We start from the raw sequence: 23,160 nt of genomic DNA on the forward strand, positions 1-23,160 counted from the left end.
TTATTTCTGCATAATTTAGCATATCCTTACTGATATGGGTACTAGCTCATAAGGTTGAACATTCAAATACCTTAAGATCTAGAAATTCTTACTATAAGGAAGTTTCCCTAGAGACATTCATCAATTGGAAACACACAAAAGAACATTCATAGCAATATTTTCCATAATTATAAAAAAAAAACCTGGAAACAACCCAAATGTCCTGTAGTTCAGAGTGGATTTGATAAATAATAGTATATTTGCAAGACTATACAGCAGTCAAAATGAAAGCATTCTAGCTATACAAAATAACATGAGTGAATCTTATAAATATACTTTCCAGTGATTAAAGCATAATAAGTCTCCATACAGCACAAACCATTTTCATAAAGGTCAATAACAAACAAAAGTAAGTAAACTAATTGTGGGGTACATAGTTATATGATAAATGGGTTTTTTAAAAGCAGGAAAATGATAGACAACATTCCTGTGAGAAGTTTCTGGGTTTGGGGTGGGGAAGTGGATTGGAGATGAGGGAAGGAAGGAGCACAAGGATGGATGCTCTGATCCTGACTTTGACCCTATATGTCAGTTATCAAATATTCTAGGCTTTGTGAGCCACACCATTTCTGTCACAACTACTCAACTCTGTTGTTGTAATGCAAAGGGCACCTGAGGGTGGCTTGTGTTTTCCAAAAAAACCTACTTACAGACTCCAAAATTTGAGTTTCAGCTAATTTTATGTGTCATGAGATAATATTCTTATTTTGATTTGCTTTTAACTATTTATACATGCAAAACCATTCTTAGCTCATAAACCATACGAAGGCACACAGCATCTCAGATTTGGCCCATGGAAGTTTGGCAACTCTTATTTGGTTGGGTGATGTGTTCATGGGTCTCCTAGTTCATGTGTATCAAATATTATGGTTAAAATTTTTTAAGAATATAAAAAAGTTGTGACTCAGAGGGTAGTAGGACAAAGGTAGAAGATGTGAAGATGGAGATGACCACAGGATACCCATGGACTCTTTTCAAAACTCTTCATCAAGGTCTGCTCTTTTTCTTCTTTCTTTTTTCCCTTTATGTTTGTTTTTGACCGCATCACACAGCATGAGGAAATCTTAGCTCCCCAACCAGTGATCAAACCTGTGCCCTCTGCATTGGGAGTGTGGAGTCTTGACTGCTACACCACCAAGGAAGTCCCAAGGTCTGTCTTTTTTTGTTTTTTTTTTTCATTTTTTTGCTCTTGACCCCAAACCTGGGCCATGACGATGATTGTCATCATTTTCTCCCCCAACAGTGGAGGAGGCCCTTGTGGAGGATGCTTGAACCAATGGAAAATCTGGTCAGGGATATTGTCTGAATTTAACGGCTTATTGCCACATGTCATATGAGCACCAGAAGAAAAAAAAAATAGAACTGATTTTGATTATCATATTTGCTGCACCATTGGATTCCATGATTAAATTTAAAATATATTTCTCTGGATTTCAAGAAAACTAGCCTGAACCTCTTAAGCAATATCTACAAAATGCCCCCTTTACCACCAGTTGTGTCCCATTTTTTTGTTCTGTTAAAAGTGGTACATCTTCAAAGGCCAATTCATTAGCATTTAGGAAAAGTTTGTTGGGGTAATCTTGGGTGTGAACTGGAATGATGTTTTAGAAAGGTACAATAGTGGGATCCCTCATATTTCTCCTTTGATTCTTCTCAAGAGAGTCCCAACACATCTTCACAGTTCACACTCTCCTTCCTCTTCTTCTGGAAATCGGCAGCTGCAGGCATCTTCCTCTTGGGCTGTTTGTACTGGTCTCATAAATGCTAAAAGGTAATTTAAAAGAGTTATCTTTCATTGTCTGTTTTAATCATTTAACATCCATTTTCCATAAACCCCATTTGCAGAACATCTCTAAACAGCAAACACTCTCAACTTTAGTTTGAACAAACTCGCCAGCGAGAGAGGTAATAGCAAATATAAACTTTTTTCAAGACTATTTAAGATTTTTTTTCTTTTTACCTAATACCGTTTTATTGGTCCTGAACAAACTAGTTTCTTTAGTGTCCACAAAAGCTAAAAACAGTCTTGAGCATGAGTCATTATAGCATAAAATTAGTCATGTGCCAAACATAATGGCAGTTCCAATTCAGCAGCACAAGTTTTAGTCTTGAGGGTTACTTAGATTACACATTAGACAGTTTCTTTTGAATGAAATGCTTACGGCTCTGAGATGTTAAATACACTCCCACTGCTTCCATCGATTAGTAAGTAAAGAACTGATTTATGCACTAGCTTCCAGATTTTCATTTATGTGTTAAAGTATTTATGCTATTGTTGAGTAACTTGCAATTCTAAAATATATATTAAACTTTATATATAGCTAACATACACACACATATAGCTGTGCCTCACACCCAAGTCCATCAATTAAATATATATATATATATACATATATAAAATTATATATGTCATGTCTGACTCTTTGCAACCCCATGGTCTGTAGCCTGCCAGGCTCCTCTGTCCATGAGATTTTCCTCTGTCCATGAATCTGTCCATGAGATTCATCCAGGCATGAATACTGGAGTGGGTTGTCATTTCCTTCTCCATGAGAACTTCCCAACCCAAGGATTGAACCTGTATCTCCTGAATTGGCAGGCAGAGTCTTTACCACTGAGCCACAGGGGAAGCCCATATACATAGGTATATCAGTTTAAATATATATATATATATATATATATACGTATAAATACCATATATAATATAATATTAGTTAAAAAATATATATATAAATATATATGTAGGTATATTTTTATACCCTGACAAAGCAAAAGGCCCTACCCCAACTTTACATGCTTCTTAACTGTAAAAAAATAACCAAAGCTCAACAAGCACACCATCTCCAAGATCTTAAAAAAATTGGCAAGATACTCAGAATTCCCAATAAGATGTTCTTTTCCTTTTTGAAATAACATCAAAGATTAATTTTTAAATGAAAATTTGATTCTGGAAAGACAGAGTAATTATACTTTCTTCTATTCTTCCTGCTAAGTATTGCTGAAAACGCTGGACCTTTTATATAACAAACATAAGAAGAATCTGAAAGGTGGCAAGAAAGTAGACCAGTTAAGGATCTTGGAACCCAAGGAACTATGGCCTTGAGTTCCCTGAGTATTCTTTCTGCTTCATATGCCCTGGACTGGGAACTGTAAAAGTGGACTAATAAAAGTGGTCCCACACCCAAACCCACCACTAAGACCCAGTAGAACATTTAGACTTATGCCCTTGCCAAGTGCTATCAAGGCTCACTGGACCATCCTCATTAGGGAGGCATCAGAGGAGTCCTAGTGGAGAGTTAGGACTTTATCACCACTCACAGTATCAAGGTCAACCCAAATCCCTTCCATTTATTATCAGTGGAAACCATGTGGGGAGCATGAACAAAGTACCTCAACCTAGTCTAATCAGTGGAGGCTCAGTGGGGAGCCCAAGCCCCCACACATGTCTAGCAATAACAAGGATCCCATCCTGAGGAAGTCTAGGTGATGCAGATGTTAGAGTTATCGGGCAAGGACTTTAAAGTAGCCATCAAAAAGATGGATGCTTCAACAAACAATTGGGAACACACTGGAAACAAATGAAAAATAAACACAAGATCTTAGCAAAGAATCAGGTGGCAATTTTAGAACTGAAAAATTACAATAACCAAAATTTAAAATATCAGTGAATGGGCTCAGCACAAGAATGGAGAAGAAGGAAAGGAAAGAATCATTACCCCATCTGAACAGAGAGAAAAGACTGGGGAAAAAGTGAACAGAGCTTCAGGGACACGTGGGACTATAGAGAAAAAAAAAAAAAAAGACTAATATTGATGTCATTGGAGTCCTTGAAGAAGAAGAGAAAGGGAGTAGGGCTGAAAAAGTATTTGACAAAATAATGGCTGAAAATTTGCCAAATCTAGAAAAAGGCTTAAATCTACAGATTCAGGAAGCTAAGTGAATCCTGAACAGGACTATCCAAGGAAATCCACACATTTCAGTTTAAGTTTTGAAAACAAAAAGAAATCTTGAAAGCAGCCAGAGAGAAGTAACACATCACTTAGAGGGGAAGGGCAAATTAAATGACAGTGAATTTCTAATGAAAACCAGAGAAAGAAACAGAAAACAAAAATAAAATAACATCTTAAGTCCTAACATATAAGTAATTATATTAAATGTACATTTTAAAAATATACCAATCAAAAGACAGAAATTAGTAGTGTGATGATTGTATGTTGTCTATAAGAAATTTACTTCAGATATAAAAATGTAGGAAGGTTGAAAGTAAGGGAATGCAAAAAGATATACACATAAATTTTTAAAAAGCAAGAGTGGCTATATTACTATCAGATAAAGTAGACTTCAAGGACAAAGAAAACCAGCAGACACAGAGAGGGAGCTTACATAATTAAGAGTCAATTCACCAAGAAAGCATGGCAGTACTAAATATGTATACAACAAGCAACAGAGCTACAAAATAGGTGAAGCAAAACTGATAAAACTGAAAATAGAAATATACAAATTCACAATTATATTTGAAGAATTAAATGGCCTTTTTCCAAGAGCTGATAGAACAACTTGACAGGAAATCAGAAATGATGTAGAAGAATTCAGCAACATCATCAATCAACAGGATTGAATTGATATTTATAGGACAGTCTATCCACCTTTTCAAGAGTCTAAAGGAGGACATCAAGGCTGTACATTGTCACTCTGTTTATTTAACTTATATGCAGACTACATCATGAGAAATGCCAGGCTTGATGAAGCACAAGCCAGAATCAAGATTGCCAGGAGAAATATCAATAACCTCAGATATGCAGATGACACCACCCTTAAGGCAGAAAGCAAAAAGGAACTAAAGAGCCTCTTGAAAAAGGTGAAAGAGGAGAGTGGAAAAGTTGACTCAAAACTCAACATTCAAAAAACAAAGATCATGGCATCTGGTCCCACCACTTCATGGCAAATAGATGGGGAAACAATGGAAACAGTGACAGACTTTATTTTCTTGGGCTCCAAAATCACTGCAGATGGTGACTGCACCCATGAAATTAAAAAGATGCTTGCTCCCTGGGAGAAAAGCTGACAAATCTAGACGACACATTAAAAAGCAGAGATATTACTTTGCTGACATAAGTCTGTATAATCAAAGCTATGGTTCTTCCAGTAGTTATTATGGATGTGAGAGTTGGACTATAAAGAAGGCTGAGCACCGAAGAATTGATGCTTTTGAACTGTGATGTTGGAGAAGACTCTTGAGAGTCCCTTGGGCTGCAAGAAGATCAAACCAGTCAATCCTAAAGGAAATCAATCCTGAATGTTCATTGGAAGGACTGATGCTGAAGCTGAAACTCTAATATTTTGGCTACCTGATGCCAAGAGCAGACTCAATAGAAAAGACCCTGATGCTGGGAAATATTGAAGGCAGGAGGAGAAGGGGACAACAGAGGATGAGATGGTTGGATGGCATCACCAAAGCAATGGACATGAGTTTGAGCAAGCTCCAGGAGATGGTGAAGGACAGGGAACTTGGAGTGCTGCAGTCCATGGGGTCACAAAGAGTCGAACATGACTGAGGGACTGAGCAACAACAATAGAATAAAGACCAAGGCAGACCATGACCTGGACCATGAATCAAACTGTAGCAAATTTAAAAGAAATCACACAGAAGTCATCCTCTTACTATAATGGAATCAAAATAGACATCAACAACAGAAAGAAAAAGCAAAAAATCACCAAATACTAGGAAACGAAAACCCACAGTATTAAATAATCAAGAGAAACACAAAAAATACATTGAACTGAAGGAAAATGGAAAACAACATATCAAAATGTGTGGACACAGCTAATTTAGTACTGAGGATACTTATAATATGAAGTTCTTATATTAGAAAGAGGAAAACTCTCAAACCAATAACATAACTTCCACCTAAATAGAAAAAGAACAAAATAAATCCAAGGCAAGCAGAAGAAAGGAGATAATAAAGGTAAAAGTAGAAATTGGTGAAACTGAAAATAGAACAATGAAGAAAATGAATAAAAAAAGAGATGGTTCTTTGAAAAGATCAATAAAATTGACAAATCTCTACCAAAACTTATTCAGAAAAAAGGAGAGTGACACACATTACTAGTATCAGTAGGTGACATCACTACCGACCTGTATACAACAAAAGGATAATAAGGGAGTAGTGTAAGTAACTTAAGCACATAAATTTGACAACTTTGAAGAAATGGACCAAGTCCTCAAAAAACATAAACTATCATAATTCACTCAATATGAATTAAACAACTTCAATGGCTTATTAAGGAAATTGAATTTGTAATTAATGAGTCTCAAAAAGAAAGCTCCATGTTCAGATAGCTTCACTAGACAAAACTATTTAAAGAACCAACACTAGTTCTACACAATCTCTTCCAGAAAACAGAGGGAATAAATCCCAACTTATTTGAGGAAGTCAGTATTACCTTGATACCAAAACCAGACAAAGACAGTATAAGAAAAGAAAACCACAGGTCAATATTCTTCATGAATATAGCTGTAAAACTTCTTAACAAAATATTAATGAAGAGAATATAAATATATATATAGAATATATATATAAATAATTATATATTATAACTAAGTGGACTTTAATCCAGGGACGTAAGGTTAGTTTGAAATTCAAAAATCAACCTATAGAATTCACCGTCTCAACAGGCTAAAGAAGAAAAACCACATAATCAAATCAATTGATAGCAAAAAAGCACCTCCCAAAATTTAGCACTAATTCATGATTTTAAAAAGATCTTCAGAGCACTTTCTCAACTTAATAAAGAATATCTACTAAAAATCTGTAACTCACATCATACTTTATGAAAGACTAAATACTTTGGCCCTGAGGTTTTTTTTGCAGGCAATGATATCCACTTTCACCACTATGACTCAACATGGTCCTGGACATTCTAATCAGCACAAAAAGGCAAGAAAATAAATAAAAGGCATATAGATTGGAAATGAAGAAGCACAAAACTTTTTTTTTTTGCAGATGACCCTATGAGCTACATAAAAAAATCCCAAGAAATCTACAAAATACCCTAGAACTAGTAAGCAAGTTCAGCAAAATCACAGGACAAAACTCAAAGTACAAAAAAAACCAACTGTATTTCTATATACTAGCAATGAACATGTCAAAAAACAAAATTTAAGATACAATATCATTTGCAATTGTAAATTTTAAATATTAAGGCCTAAATTTAAAAAAAAAACATGTGCAGGACTTGTATGCTGAAAACTACAAAGCACTGATGAAAGTAATCAAAGAAAATATACATAAATGGAGAGACACACTATATTCATGGATTGGAATAGTTAACATAGGAAAGATCTCAATTCTTTCCGAACTGATGTACAGATTTAACACAACTGCTATCAGAATCCCAGCTGACTTTTTGTAGATAAAATTATCCTAAAATTATCTTCATGAACTAGAATAGTCAAATGAATTAGAATAGTCAAAACAATCTTGAAAGAGAAAAATAATGTGGGAGGACTCATGCTACCCTATACCTAATTTCAAGACTTTTTTACAGCTACAGTAACCAATACTGTGTGGTATTGGCAGAAGGGAAATCACAGAGATCAATGGAAGAGAAGAGAGAAACCAGAAGTAGTCCCCACACAAGTACAGCCAACTGAGTTTTTACAAAAATGCAACATTAATTCAATGGAAACAGAATAATCTTTTCAATAAATGATGCTGAAGCCACTGGCCACCCATAGGCAAAAATAATAATAATTTTAAAATATTGACCTGAAACTCTCACACCTTATATAGAACTTAACCAAAAATGAAACATATATTTAAATGTAAAACATTTAGCATATGACATAAGAGAAAGTCTAAATCTTTGAGATCTAGGACTTAATAAAGAGTTCTTAGATGTAATCCCATAAATTAAAAAAATTGACTAGTTAAGACTTCATCAAAATTAAAAACTTTTCTCTGCAGAAGATCATGTGAAGAGGATGAAAAGACAAGTGACAGACTGGAGAAAATGCTTACAAACCTCATATCTGATAAAAGACTCATATCTTGGAACTTTAAAAAATAACTCAAATGTCAAAAGTAAGACAAGCAATCTAATTAGAAAATGGGTAAAAGACGTGAAGGAACATTTCACTGAAGAAGACTGACAGATGGAAAATAAGTACATGAAAAATGTTCAGCCTTTAGGGAAAGGCAAATTAAGCCCACATTAAGATATTAGTGCATATCCATTCGAACAACTGAAATTAAAAATTGCAACAATACAAAATGCTGACAAAGATGAGGAAAAACTGGATCTCTCACACCTTGCTGGTGGAATGTTAAATGGCACAACTCCTGTGGAAAAGTGTTTAGCAGTTTCTTTAAAAAATGAACACATATCATATGACCCAGTAATTGCACTCCTGGGCATTTATCTTCAAGATATGTAAGCTTATGTGCACACAAGTCCTGTACATATTATTCATAGCAGCGCTAATGTAATAGTCATGGAACAGTTCTGCATTTTGATTGTGCTGCTGGTTTCACCAATCTACTTGTGTGATAAAATGACATACACTAAACACAGGTGGCTCATGGTAAAGAATTCACCTGCCTATGCAGGAGATGCAGGGGATGTGGGTTTGATCCCTGGGTCAGGAAGATCCCCTGGAGGAATAAATGGCAACCCACTCCAGTATTCTTGCCGAGAGAATTCCGTGGACAGAGGAGCCCAGTGAGCTACAGTCCCTGGGGGTCACAAAGAGTCAGACACAGCTGAGCAACTGAGCATACACGTGCACACAAACTAAACACACACAGTGTCCAAGTCAACTGCCTGGTTTTGATATTATGCGCTGTGTGCTGTGCTGTGCTTGGTCACTCAGTCAGGTCCGACTCTCTGCGACACTAAGGACTCTAACCTGCCAGGCTCCTCTGTCCATGGGGCTTCTCCAGGCAAGAATACTGGAGTGGGTTGCTATGTCCTCTTCCAGGGGATCTTCCCAACTAAGGGATTGAACTCAGGCCTGCCACATTGCAGGCGGATTCTTTACCATCTGAGCCAGCAGGGAAGCCCAAGAATACGGGAGTGGGTATCCTATTCCTTCTCTAGGGGATCTCTAGGGTCTCCTGCATTGCAGGAGGATTCTTTACCGGCTGAGCTACCAGATAGTTAAATATGATGCAACCCCATGAATGGCATATACGGCTTGTCTGGACTGTCTTTACAACTTCCTGTGAATCTTTATTTCAAAATAGAAAGTTTTAAAAAATAACCTAAAATTTTTTTAAATGGATGACAGTTCCATTGAAACTCCCTAATTACTCATAAATACTTTTGAAAACCATTTTATAAAGACCTTTATTGCAGTTTGGGGTAAAGCTGGGACAGACAGTTGTTTAAATCAGAAGTTTCGGTGAGAATTTAGAGGTTTAAATCATAGGTTAAGACCTCAAAAAGAGAATCAAAGAACAAACCACAGGGTCGGAAAATATATTTGCAGCCCATGAACTGTAGACTAAAAAATTCCTATAGGTTAGTAAGAAAAGGACAAACAACCCAATGGGAAAAGCCTCAAAAGATCAGATGATTTGCAGGAGAGGAAATCCAAGTGACCAAACATAACATGAAAAGATCTTCAATCTCACCAGTAATCAGGGAAATGCAAATTAAAACCACGAGATACTACTACACACCCACCAGACAGATAAAAATTATGAAGTCTGATAATGCTAAGTGTTAGCAGGGATTGGTGCAAAAAGAGTTCTCATATGCTGCTAATTGGACTCCTATCACTCTCAAAAAGTTTTATAAATCTAGTACTATGGACCAAGATGGATATGAGTTCGAAGAAGCTCCGGGAGTTGGTGATAGACAGGGAAGCCTGGTGTGCTGCAGTCCATGGGGTCACAAAGAGTCGGACATGACTGAGCATCTGAACTGAAGGACCAAGATACATACTTCAGCACCTTTATTCCTAGGTTTAAAGAAAGTAAAGAAAGAAATGTGCTTATGTACACTGAGATACATAGACAAAAATATCCAAATATTATTCTATCTAAGAGCCCCAAATTGGAAGTAACCCAATTGTCCAGGAATATTAGAATGGATAAACAAACTGTGATACAGTCCTTCAATAGAAGAACATTTAACAATGGAAATCAACTCAAGATAAATGCCACACATGGATGAATCATAAAGATACAATGTTGAGTGAATGGGGGAAGGAAAATATAGAACTGATATAGTGTGATTCCAGTGGTCTGAAGTTCACAAGCAGCCAAATTAAACCATGTTCTTGGGTAGCAAAACTATAAATAAGAGCAAGGAAGTGAACACCGTAAGAATCTAGATGTGGTTAGCACTAGCAGAGGGAGGGTTTTTAATCTGGAAGGAACACAAGAAGGGCTTCCGGGGAGCAGAGTGTGTTCTATTTCTTGACATGAGTAGGGTTCCGCAGGTGTTCATTTTACAGTTTGTTAAACAGAGGAGCCTGGCAGGTTGCAGTCCATAGGATTGCACAAAGTCCGACACAACTGAAGCAACTTAGCTCACATACACGCAAACTTTACGTGCATACATTTTTTTCTGTATATTTCAAAATGTTGAAAAGATTTTATATTGTTTCCAAAAAGAAACTTTATACAAATCAGTGTACTGCATCTTTAGATAAGACTTTATTAGTACTTTCCCTCCTATATTTAAAAAAAAATTTTATATATATATTTGACATTTTCTTGAAACAATGTAGGACTTTATGTCATTATTACTGATATTTTGTCTCCAGGGTCTTTGCCTTTTTTAAGAAAAAAATTTATTATTAATTGGAGGATAATTGCTTTATTTGAGTCTGTTCTAGTTAACTGGATGAACCTAGAGCCTGTTATACAGAGTGAAGTAAGTCAGAAAGAGAAAAACAAATACTATACACTAACACATATACATTGTGTTACGTGAGCGCTTAGTTGCTCAGTCTATCCAACTCTTTGCGACCCTGGATTCTACCTGTCAGGCTCCTCTGTCCATGGAATTTTCCAAGCAAGGATACTGGAGTAAGTTGCCATTTCCTCCTTCAGGGGATCCTGACCAGGATCGAACCAGTGTCTCTTAAGTCTCCTGCATTGGCAGATGGGTTCTTTACCACTAGCATCACCTGGGAAGCCATGTATGTGGCACCTAGAAAAATGGTACTAAGGAACCTATTTGCAGGACGGGAATAGAGACGCAGACAAAGAGAACAGACTCGTGGACACAGCAGGGGAAGGAGAGGCTGGGACGAATTGAGAGAATAACACTGAAACATATACATTGCGTGCATCCATGCTTAGCTGTTCAGTCTGTCCAACTCTTTGCGATCCTGGACTGTAACCCACCAGGCTCCTCTGTCCATGGAATTTTCCAGGCAAGAATACTGAAGTGGGTTGTCATTTCCTACTCCAAACATATACATTATCATATGTAAAACAGATAGCTAGTGGAAAGCTGCTGTGTAACACAGGAAACCTGAGAGGGGAAGGAGGGAGTGGGGAGTGGGAGGAGGTTCAAGAGGGAGGAGACACGCTATACCTATGGCTGATCCATGTTTTTGTGTAGCAGAAGCCGACACAAGAGTGTAAAGCAATTATCCTCCTATATTTTTAGCAACTTACAAGTAGACACTCTCTAATCATATTATCATGGTCTGGGCTACATTACAGAGTTCTTGTAGCGACCCTCTTGTATATGAATTCCTCTTAGTAAGTCTTTCCTGTTATCTAAGGTTCTGTCCTCCACAAGTAAAAAATGCAGATTGCCTCCATCTATATGCCCTTTGGAATAAATATTAATAGCTTTTGTTTAGTGAATATTGACTCTGCTAGACACTTGCTGAGTTCCTTATAGAAATAGAATCTTGTGTAGTGAGTGGAATCCATCATTGAAATTTCTCATTTAATCCAGATCAGTGTCCTAATAACATCCCATTAAAACCACTTCAAACTCTCTTCTAGTTCTCTAGGCCTACTTCTAACTGTGGGTCTAGCTCAGGCCAAGGTCGTTCATCAGCCAGAGGAGTCGTGCTAATGGGGCAATGTTGTTTTTCATTGCTCTTTGTCAGTATCCTGTATTCACAATTGAGTGCACACACACACACACACACACACACACACACACACAGAGTTGTCCAAGGCTGCAGCATACTTAAAGTGGTAATTTTCCCAGAATCTTTGGTCTATGTTCTGCCATCACTAAACTTTCTCCAACTCAGCCATGGACCTTTGGGGCTGGGTCACTCTTTGTTGTGGGGCTGTCTTGTGCATATAGGATTTTAGCAGCATTGCTGACCTCCACTCACTAGATACCAGAGCGCAGCACCCCTTCCACCACCTCTTAGACTGTGACCATCAAACCTGTCTCCTGACATTGCTGAGTGTCCCCTTGGGACCAAATTGTCCCACTTGATACCCACTGTGCTATACTAACCTAACTTCTGTAATTAAAAAAAAAATCATCTTTCTCTTTCTACTGCAAAACGTCTAGCCTCAGAAAGGTCATATCTCACACTTTTATATTCATCTTACGTTGTTTGAATATATACAGGAGCTTCTTTCTGCCCTGTTTAACCACAGAGAAACGGAGAATCACGAAGGACGCCAGGCACAGCATGGCAGCTGATAACAGGGCAAGGAAGAAGATGATGATCTTGGAAGTGAGACCTGTAGAAAAAGACCAAAAGGAGAAATATCATCTGACACCCCTCATATGTGGAATCTTAAAAGTAATGATACAAATGGACTTACAAAACAGAAAGAGACTCACAGACTTAGATAATGAACTTATGGTTGCTGGGAGAAGAATGGGGGAAGGGATAGTTAGGGAATTTGGGATGGTCATGTACGTACTGCTATGTTCAAAATGGACAACCAACAAGGTCCTACTACATAGCACATGGAAGTCTACTCAATGTTATGTGGCAGCCTGGATGGAAGGGGGGTGTGGAGGAGAATGGATACATGTATATATGTACGGCTAAGTCCCTTAGATGTTCACCTGAAACTACCACAACATTGTTACTTGGCTATACCCTCAATACAAAATGAAAAGTTTAAAGTTTGAAAAACAAAAAAGAGCAAAAGGAAAACTGAGGCAAAAATATAATTTTCCAAATATGCTGATGTAAACTTGCATTTGTAAACTCTTCACCATGAGAAGAGGTGCTTCAGGCATCTCCCACCAGCTCTCTTAGTAAACTTGCCTGCTTGCTTGTTAAGAAAACTTAAAACACACACAGACACACACACACACACACACACACAAACCCCTTAATAATGCTGTTCCTTTGTTGTTTTTTAGTGACTAAAAAACACTGTCTGACTCTTTTTCAACCTCATGGACTGTAGTCTACCAGGCTCCTCTGTCCATGGAATTCTCCAGCCAAGAATACTAGAGTGGGTTGCCATTTCCGGGGATCTTTCTGACCCAGGGATTGAACCCACATTTCCTGCATTGGCAGGCAGATTCTTTATCACTGAGCCACTAGGGAAGCCCAATAATTTTCCTAGAAACCCACAAAATTAAGTGGTTTGGCCTTCTAAGATATAGGAAACATGGGACTCTATCACCATTGTTATTTGGTAAGATCAAAGGGGTTAGTGTCTGTTTGGATCCAATCTCACCTTGCTCTGTTCACTAATATGTAGCCCAGACTGAATAATAAACACTGATGAAAGGAATGGGTCCCTTGAAGCCAGGGTAAGAGAAAGAAGGCGTGTCAGAGGTGCCTGCTATAGATTGACATGCAAGACATCAGGACATTGGGGTGATTCAGAGGCCAACCAGAATGGCCATGATACATTCACTTATTTAACAGCAACAAACCAGCTACCTGGCTCTCTCCCAGGGGCAGGCACGATGGTGGACGATGCATCTGGAGAGAAGTCAGGTGATGGTGGTCCACATACTACGTCACTTTCCTTCGTCCCGTTTACAAGGACAGCCTTTCCATTCAAAGAACAGCTTAGAGGGTCCAATGAAAAGAGTTCAAATAATTAATTCAAGTACAGATCACTATAATTTTAAAAGACTGACATTTTCTACTTGATTAAGCTGTTCTAGTGACAAAGGTATGTGGATCTGGGTTTATAGGCAAAGCAAGGATATTTTGAAAAACTTCACTGAACATTGGGCTTCCTCCAGTGTTCACTTGGCTTTCATGGCCCTTCACAATCCATCTCACTCTACCTGCCTAACTGGCTTCTTCTACCTTCCTAGTCTGGAGGGTCCTGGCCCAGGATAGCCTACATCAGGCTGTTGCCTGGTTAGTCTGTCACCTCCACCTTCTTAAGTGCATTTGAGCATCTCTGGCACAGACAGGACCAACAACTTAGCACAGGGTTGTAGTAGTGGTGTGTGTGATAGTTGCTCAGTCATGTCCGATTCTTTGTGACCCCATGGACTGTAGCCAGCCAGGCTCCTCTGTCCATGGGATTTCCCAGGCAAGAATACTGGAGTGGGTAGCCATTCCTTTCTTGAAGAGATCTTCCCAACCCAGGGATTGATCCCTGGGTCTCCTTCATAAGGTTAGGATCTCCTAACCCCATGATGTGTTGGCATATGACAGATCAGAGTTTGAGTCCTGAGTTGGTCTTTTTGCAGAATGATCTTGAGCAAGTTAGGAAATTTCTCTGCAGCTCATCTGAAAATAAGATATCCATGTCCCAGGGCTGTTGTGAAGAGTAAATGACCCTATGTGCCTGGTTCACTCCCTATTAATGGTGCCCATAATCATTGTTGGGGCTTCCCTGGTAGCTCAAATGGTAAAGAATCTGCCTGCAATGCAGGAGACCTGGGTCCAATCCCTAGGTTGGGAAGATCCCTGGAGGAGGGCATGGCAACCCACTCCAGTATTCTTGCCTGGAGAATCCCCATGAATAGATGAGCCTGGTGGGCTAAAGCCTATAGGATTGCAAAGAGTCAGACAAGACTGAGCAACTAAGCTGTTTGTGGTCATCATCAATATCATCATCATTGTTCTATGTCTCTCCCCTGTCCTTTACCTAACATGAACCCACTCATTCCCCAAAGCCAGTTCAATCCCACTTTCCACACAAACTCACTTCACTGCTCAGAACTATTTGTGTCAAAAGACAAAAAACAAAAATAAAAAAACAAAACTTCCTAATGTTCTATCAATCAATACTTATGTAAAACACAATAAGAATGTAAATGTAAAATAATAATAAAAATGATCTTGTAAGAAAATAAAATGGAAAAAGAACAAAGGCATACAAAATACACTGTTGGCTGTTTGACTGCCTGGGATGGTCTTATTTGCCCAGGTCTATGTTAATGATTCTGAGAAAAGGAAACATACTTTACCCTCTTCTATATCATTATCAGTGCTGGCACGAGCACTTGAAGATGGACTGATCAATAAGGAAAGATTAGAGGCAGCAAAGAGATTGGAGGGAGACAGAAGAACCCTTGGGGCAGACAGTAACTAAGTTCCACTGGCAAATCTGACTTAGCTGTTCTGGGCATTACTCCTGGAGAAAATGCCCATTTTGGCAAACCAGTCACAATGACCTCATACCATTCCCATGCTGCCTATTTGCACAGTTACTCTATATTTACACTTGACAGATTTAAAACAGCATCAGTGAGTGGGAGAGAAGTTCAAGAGGGAGGGAACATATGCATACCTATGGCTGATTCATGTTGATGCATGGCAGGAAACAACACAATGTTGTAAAGCAATTATCCTCCAATTAAAATAATTAATTAATTAAAAAATTTAAAAGCATCAGTTAGAAAAGTTAACCCAGACATTTTACTTTGTAAGCAAAAAAGAAATGATACATACTCTGTCCAAGGTCGACAGATGCCATGTTCCCGATCATTAAATGTCCCAAAAGAGCAGTCTTTACAACCTTTTATAAAAATTAAAGGAATAATAAAAGGAAGCATTTTTATCATTTTAAACTTTCCCTGAGATGAACATGATCTCATAACAATAAAGTCACTAGTTTAATATGATCTGTGCTGATTATCCAACAATTCTCCCTGAATTTCATTAGTGATAAACAATTCTTCTCAAACAGTATATGATAAATATAAGCCCGTAAGAAAGTTATTAGCTTAATACAATCTACACAGATTGTTGAATAGCTTTTCTTGAAATGAAACCCTAATAGGACTAAAGGTTTTATTCTAATTATATGTAGAGTATTGTATATGCAGGAAAAAGCATGTTTCTGGTGAAAAATGTTGTCATCTCAAGTTATTTCCATTGGCTGAAAAGTAATTTTGCAAATATCAGATATGTGACTCCATGGTTCATTATTTATTACTTAAAGGTTCTACAAATCTGTTTTATAATCAAAGGACCATGAACTAAGCTAATGATGTAAGTCTCGATAATAAATATGCACCCTACAAGAGGAAACTTACCCTCATTTGTTAACTCTTGGCCTTGTTTACAGTCCTTTTCACACATGGTACATCCTACCCCTTGGCAGTGGAATCCCGAAATGCATTCACACTCTGCATTGCTGGTGGGGGAACACGGCTTCTTGATCCTGAAAATACCTACAAAGTCCGTCAGGGTTACACTGACCCTTGACCTTCAAATACAGGAAGCAAATTCATGTTCTACAATAAAAACTATGCTCGTTCTACTTATAACGTTCCTTAACGACCTCAGGGGCTTTCCTGGTGGCTCAGTGGTAAAGAATCATCCTGCAATGCAGGAGACTCGGGTTCAGTCCCTGGATTGGGAAGATCCCTTGGAAAAGGAAATTGCGACCCACTCCAGTATTCTTGTCTGGGAAATCTCATGGACAGAGGAGCCTGGTGGGCTATGGTCTACGGGTCATATAAGAGTTGGTCTCGACTTAGCAACTGAATAAACAATGACCTCAGAGTACAAAGCTCACTTTTAAATAACTAAAGAAGACATTTTACATTCTGCTATTAAAAAAATTCTCTCTTGTCCAATGAAAGTTTCCTCTAATATTTAAAAAGCTCAATCCACCACTGTTGGCTGTTACAGTAAATTATTTTACTGGACCCTGCCTATTGACAGAGGAATCAATTGACCTGACACTTCAGACTTTCAAACAAGATCAGTACACTAGGGAATAAAAAGTTGTCTTCCCAACACATATCGGCATAAAGACTACATTTTTTAAATCATACCTTCACACTTTCTGCATATGTCACAGGACTTCTGTCCACTTGTGCTGGAGAAACTATTTAAAGGACAAGAAATGCAAGACTCCTGACTGTTTTTCCCACAGAAAGTACCTAAAAAGGGAAGATAAGAGCTGTTCATGTTTTTCAATGGACAGTCATCACCTGAAGTATTATAAGGTTCACAAGAAAATCAGAATACGAAATAAAGATTAGATTTCTATGTTGTAACATAGCAACAGACTTTATTTGTTGACCGACTGTTTTAAATTATCCATTTGGGGCTTCCCTGGTGGCTCAGTGGTAAAGAATCCACCTTCCAGTGCAGGAGATATGGGTTTGATCCCTGATCTGGGAAGATCCCGCATGCCTGGGAGCAACTAAGCTCATGTGCCACAACTATTGAGCCTGTGCTCTAGAGCCCACAAGCCACAACTACTCCAGCCCAAGCACGCTAGAGCTCATGCTCTGCAAAAAGAGAAGCCACTACAATGAGAAGACTGTGCACCGCAACTAGAGAGGAGACCCCGCTTATTACAACTAGAGAAAAGCCCACACAGCAACGAAGACACAGTACAACCAAAAAAAAAAAATCCATTTGCAAGGTTGCCCTAAGTGTAATCATAGAATTAAAAATAGCAAAGTATAGATATAGCAACAAACAAATCAACAGAAAAAAATAGTTTTCTTTATCTATTGAGTAAAACAGAATTTCTCTTGATTGATCTGGGAGACCAGTATGACTGGATTAAGGGGGAGATCAATGTCCTTTATTGGCACACTAACATTTAAATGTGTCTGCCTTTTCCCACTCTGTTAAGCCACTTGCTTATTCCTTGCTGCACCACCAACCTCATACACCAAGCTATTTGTTGAGGTCTTTTCCTGTACTGTGCACTGATCTAAGCACATCATACAGTCCTTCCAGGAATCAATCCTATGATAGGTCCTCATATCACCCCCACATGACAAAGCTGAGGCACAAGAGATTAAGTCACAAGGCTATGTTCACACAGCTAAGATGCAGCATCCAAGAAATATTTGTAAATGAATGAATAAAAGATATTAATGGAGGGGAGGGATAAATTAGAAGTATGGGATTAATAGATACACTGCAATATGTATATGTGTGTGTGTGTGTGTTTGTGTGTGTATATATATATATATATATATATATATATATACATGTAAAGATCCCCTGGAGGAGGGCATGTCAACCCACTCCAGTATTCTTGCCTAGAGAATCCCACGGACAGAGGAGCCTGGTGGGCTACAGTCCATGGGGTCACAAAGAGTTGGACATGACTGAAGCAACTTAGCATAAACAAGCACAGATATACATATATGTGTGTGTGTGAATCATAGAAGCTCCCCTGGAGAAGGGAATAGCTACCCACTCCATATTCTTGCCTAGAGAATTTCATGGACAGAGGAGCCTGGCCGACTACAGTCTATGAGGTCGAAAAGAATCAGACATGACTGAGCAGCTAACACACTGAAACTAATGCAATGTTATAAATCAACTATAGTTTAATTTTTTTAAAGGATCATTAAAACAGAGCTCATTAGCTCTGACTACCAGACTAACCGGACCATGTTTTCAACAGATCAAGCACACGTGATAATTTGGTTCTTACCTGCTGAACAGTTACAGAAATCCTGCAATGATCGTGTCCTCTCAAAATTCATGACCAATAGCACAGTAGCCACTATGTTGTAATAGCCATTTCCCATGATGAAATCTTGCATGGATTAGCCAAGCAGAGTCCAACAGAATTTTAATCAAAGTATCTGGTTTCACAAATACCCACTCTGCAGAAGGTAAAAATTTTCAAGGATGAGGTGGTTTCTCTTTTCGTAATTATCAACAGTTCACCTATTTATTACCTGTGCATTTCTACAAGATCACAACTCAGGGGTTTTCAAGAGCAATTAATGATGGAATACCATAGAAAATGTAGTGAATTCATAGAAACTTCTATGATAAGACCTGCATGACTAAATGCACAGCTTTGTGCAGATTTGCCAAAGTCTATGAGTGCACTTTCCAACATGCTTTGCCAAAATGCAGAAATAACAATAGCAAGAACTTTTGGGGACTTTCATAGTTATTTAGCATTAGCATCTAGATTTCAACAATGGCAGCGGTGTACTGTCCCTGAAATAACAGTCCTTAAAAAGAGAATCCGACAGTTCAGCTCCACGAGAGGACACCTCATTATTAAAATTCCTTTGTCCAAACAATATGTGGAATTACACCTAACTGCTAAAATGTTGAAAGATTGCCCTGCTGAACTCACTATCACACTTTTCTTAATAGTTATGCATTTGTTCAATTTGAGATTTGAAGTCATAAAACTAGAGTCCAACAATCTCTAGAGACCAGGTTCCTGGTCTTTATTTAATGGGCTGTGGAGTGAAAGTCATTAGAAATTAGAAGGGAAGAAAGTCTAGAAATGTACAAAGGGAACAAAGACCCCATCCTCATCCCTACTCCATCCCTCCCCTCCTCCCCCCACCATCTGCCCCAAATGGACAAACCTGGAGATGGCAGGGCTGCTGAAGAACTTTGCTTCTCCTTGATCTTCAGAGCACTGAGATTCTGCAGCTGAGAAGAGCTGCAGGTCAAAGACTCTCAGAGGGGAGTTTGGTGACTCAGCCGGGGGCGGGGCCTCGTGGGAAATCCCCAGAGATGGCTCTGTGAGGTATAATAGCTCACTTGGTATTTGCTGACCTTAAAGTCCTCTAGAGCGTCTGTCCCCACTTGATAACGCAATTCAAACTAAAAGCGGCCCCCTACTGTTAGGGTATTTTTGTTTGTTTGTTTCAGATGACTTTGGCAAACGGATTTTTGTCACTTGAAAGTAGTTCTCCATGCCAAAGCTTTTAAGGCACCCTCAATGTATTTGAAGCCCTCAACTGGCTTCCCTTGTAGCTCAGTTGGTAAAGAACCTGCCAATGTAGGAGACCCAGGTTCGAAGATCCCCTGGAGAAGGAAATGGCAACCCACTCCAGTATTCTTGCCTGGAGAATCCCATGGACAGAGGAACCTGGCCGGCTATAGTCCGTGGGGTTGCAAGAGTCGGACACGACTTAGCAAGTAAACCACCACCAATGTATTTGAGATTAGAGGGAAGAAACCCACTTCTAAAGAAAGATCAGCATTCCTGTCAATTACTACCTCTTAACCCTATAATAACAGGGTTAATCATTATAGTACTAGTGATGCTATAGCTATAATTTATTTACTGCAGCTGATGATCCAGGTACCAGAGAAGTAACTAAGCTGCAAATGATCCCTAAGAGTTGATATGATGATGAGGAGGAGGAGGGCATTATGCAAATAAGAACGTTGGAGCTATGAGTCTGGCCAGATTATCAGCAGGTTGAACCAAGGAAAACTCAACTCTTTTGACTGTGCACCTTGCTGCGTGGGTGAGATGGAAGAAGGAGAACGAAATGGAGGGGAACTGGAGACAAAGGAAACAGAATTTATGTGGCCGGTAACTTCATTGGGTGACGCTGTGATCTATGAAGGTTTTTGTTGTTATTGTTGTTTGGTCAATAAGTTGTATCTGACTCTTTGTGCCCCCACGGACTGTAGCCTGCCAGGCTCCTTTGTCCATGGAATTTTCCAGGCAAGAATACTGGAGTGGGTTACCATTCCCTTCTCCAGGGGATCTTCATGACCCGGGATCAAACCCACTTCTCCTGCCCTGACAGGCGGATTCTTTACCACTGAGTCACCTGGGAAGCCCATGAAGAATTTTAGAAAATCATTATTTCAAAAAAAAAAAAAAAGAATAAGAGGATCAGGAGAGGAGGAGGAGCAGGAAGAGGAGGAAGGTGCTTTCAAAATGCTAAAACACTGAGTCCAGGTAGGGGCCCTCAGGAAGGCAAGTAAAGCAACTAAGAGGAAGAGTGATTTCCAGTAAGACAAATGTTTTTCTATCAGACCCAAACAGTTTCCATCCCTGGGTCAGGAAAATCCCCTGGAAAAGGAAATGGCAGCCCACGCCAGTATTTTTGCCTGGAGAATTCCATGAACAGAGGAGCCTGGTGCGCTATGGGGTCCATAAGGTCACAAAGAGTCATACCTGACTGAAGTGACTTAGCATGCATGCATGTGTGCTTAATACATGTCCTCTTTCAGGGGATCTTACAAACATCAGGCATCAAATCCAGGTCTCCCACATTGCAAGTGGATTCTTTACCATCTGAGCCACCAGGGAAGCCCCTTACATGTTTCCACAACTCCTATTATGCCATCAACCTCCTTAGAAATGTTCATGGCTCCCTGTTGTGTACAAAAGAAAACCTGGACTCTGTAGACCAGTATTTAAGGACTTTCCAGATCTGATCTGAAGTTGTTTTAAAAAAAAAATATATATATATATATAGTCACCCTTTGTACATAAATTACTGTACATAAATTACACCTGTTTAAATGTGTACATTTCAGTGGAGTTTAGAATATTCACTATATTGTGCAGCCATCACCAGTATATCATTTCAGAACATTTTTGTTAGTCCAAAAGGAAAATCTGTATATCCATTAGCATCACTCCTCAATCCTCCTTCCCCCAGCCCTTAGTTGCCACTAATCTACTTTCTGCTGCAGTGAATTTGCCAGTTCTGGACATTACATATATTTATACATAAAATCATATGCAAACTGGTCTTTGGTGTTGGACTGCTTTTACTTAGTATAGTATTTTCAAGGTTCTTCCATTATGCAGCATGTATCAGTATTCCCTTCCTTTTTCAGGGCTTAATACTATTCCATTCTGTAGGTTTACCACATTTTGTTGATCCATTCATCAGTTGATGGACATTTGAGTCATTTCCACTTTTTGACTGTTACAAATAACGCTGCTATGAAGATCATTGTACAAAGCTTTGTATGAACATGTTTTCAGGTCTCTTGAGTGTGGAATTGCTCCATTCTGTGGTCATCCTGTTTCACTTTTTGAGGGATTACCAGGCTGTTTCCCACAGCAGCTGCAGCCTTTTACATTCCCACCAGCAATGAATAAGGGTTTCAAATTCTCCATATCCTTGCTACCACTTCTTGGTTTTCTGTGGGTTTTTCTTTTTCAACAACAACAAACTTTTTTATTATAGCCATCCAAGTAGGTGTCAAATATCTCATTGTGGTTTCGATTTGTTTCTCATGCCCCAATTTTATCAACCTCACCCACACCCCATGAAAGGGGAAGAGTAGAGTATAGCACGTGGTTAAGAGTCCAAGCTTTCTTGTCAGGGTGATCTGAATCAAATCTAGGTTTTGCCATCTTGATGGTCATGCAAATTTGGGCAAGTTTCTTGGGTTCACTCAGTCGTGTCCGATTCTTTGCAACCCCATGGACTGTAGCCTAAAAGGCTCTTCTGTCCATGGGACTTCTCAGGCAAGAATACTGGACTGGGTTGCCACTTCCTCCTCCAAGAGATATTCCTGACTCATGGATCGAGCCCACGTCTTCTGTGTCTCCTGCGTTGGCAGGTAGATTCTTTACCACTGTGCCACCCAGGAAGCTCCCACACTACACTTAACCTTAGCCAAAAGACCGAGAACCTCCCTAAATCTCAGCTTTTCCAACCATACCTTACAGATACAGGAATATTGTACCTCATCTTCATTTAGAGAGGATTAAATGAAACAGTGAATATGAAGTGCTTAGTTCAATGCCTGGCACATAGTTCTCAAGAAAGGAGTAACTGTGATTATAAGCCTTATTGTTACAAAATTTTCCCTCCCTAGTATCCCATAGCAATGATCAGTAAAGCAACCAGGGCATGTGGCAAGAGAGAAGAAGAAAAATGCCTGGGCTATCTACGAATTTATTCCTAGATTCTGAGCATCATCTGAGAGTCATTCTCCCTGTGATAACTGTGGGAGCCCCTCCACCAACTTCAGCAGAGTTGGCCAAATGTAAGAGCATCACAATGTAGAAATTGCACTGCTGATAA

General features: G+C 38.9%; 1 protein-coding gene across 1 annotated transcript; it reads right to left on the reverse strand.

The window, feature by feature from the left end:
* Positions 1 to 215: 215 nt before the first annotated feature.
* Positions 216 to 19,840, reverse strand: TNFRSF9 (TNF receptor superfamily member 9). The gene is made up of 8 exons (XM_020901493.2): positions 19,732 to 19,840; positions 18,828 to 19,002; positions 17,197 to 17,304; positions 16,450 to 16,587; positions 15,863 to 15,929; positions 13,886 to 14,016; positions 12,582 to 12,716; positions 216 to 1,803 (listed from the first exon to the last, which is right to left on the reverse strand). The coding sequence occupies exons 2-8, from the start codon at positions 18,937 to 18,939 to the stop codon at positions 1,715 to 1,717; spliced, it is 780 nt and encodes a 259-aa protein (XP_020757152.1). The 5' UTR covers positions 18,940 to 19,002; positions 19,732 to 19,840; the 3' UTR covers positions 216 to 1,714.
* Positions 19,841 to 23,160: the final 3,320 nt, after the last annotated feature.

Source organism: Odocoileus virginianus, chromosome 11 (assembly GCF_023699985.2).
Source record: "Odocoileus virginianus isolate 20LAN1187 ecotype Illinois chromosome 11, Ovbor_1.2, whole genome shotgun sequence".
NCBI classification, from domain to species: domain Eukaryota; kingdom Metazoa; phylum Chordata; class Mammalia; order Artiodactyla; family Cervidae; genus Odocoileus; species Odocoileus virginianus.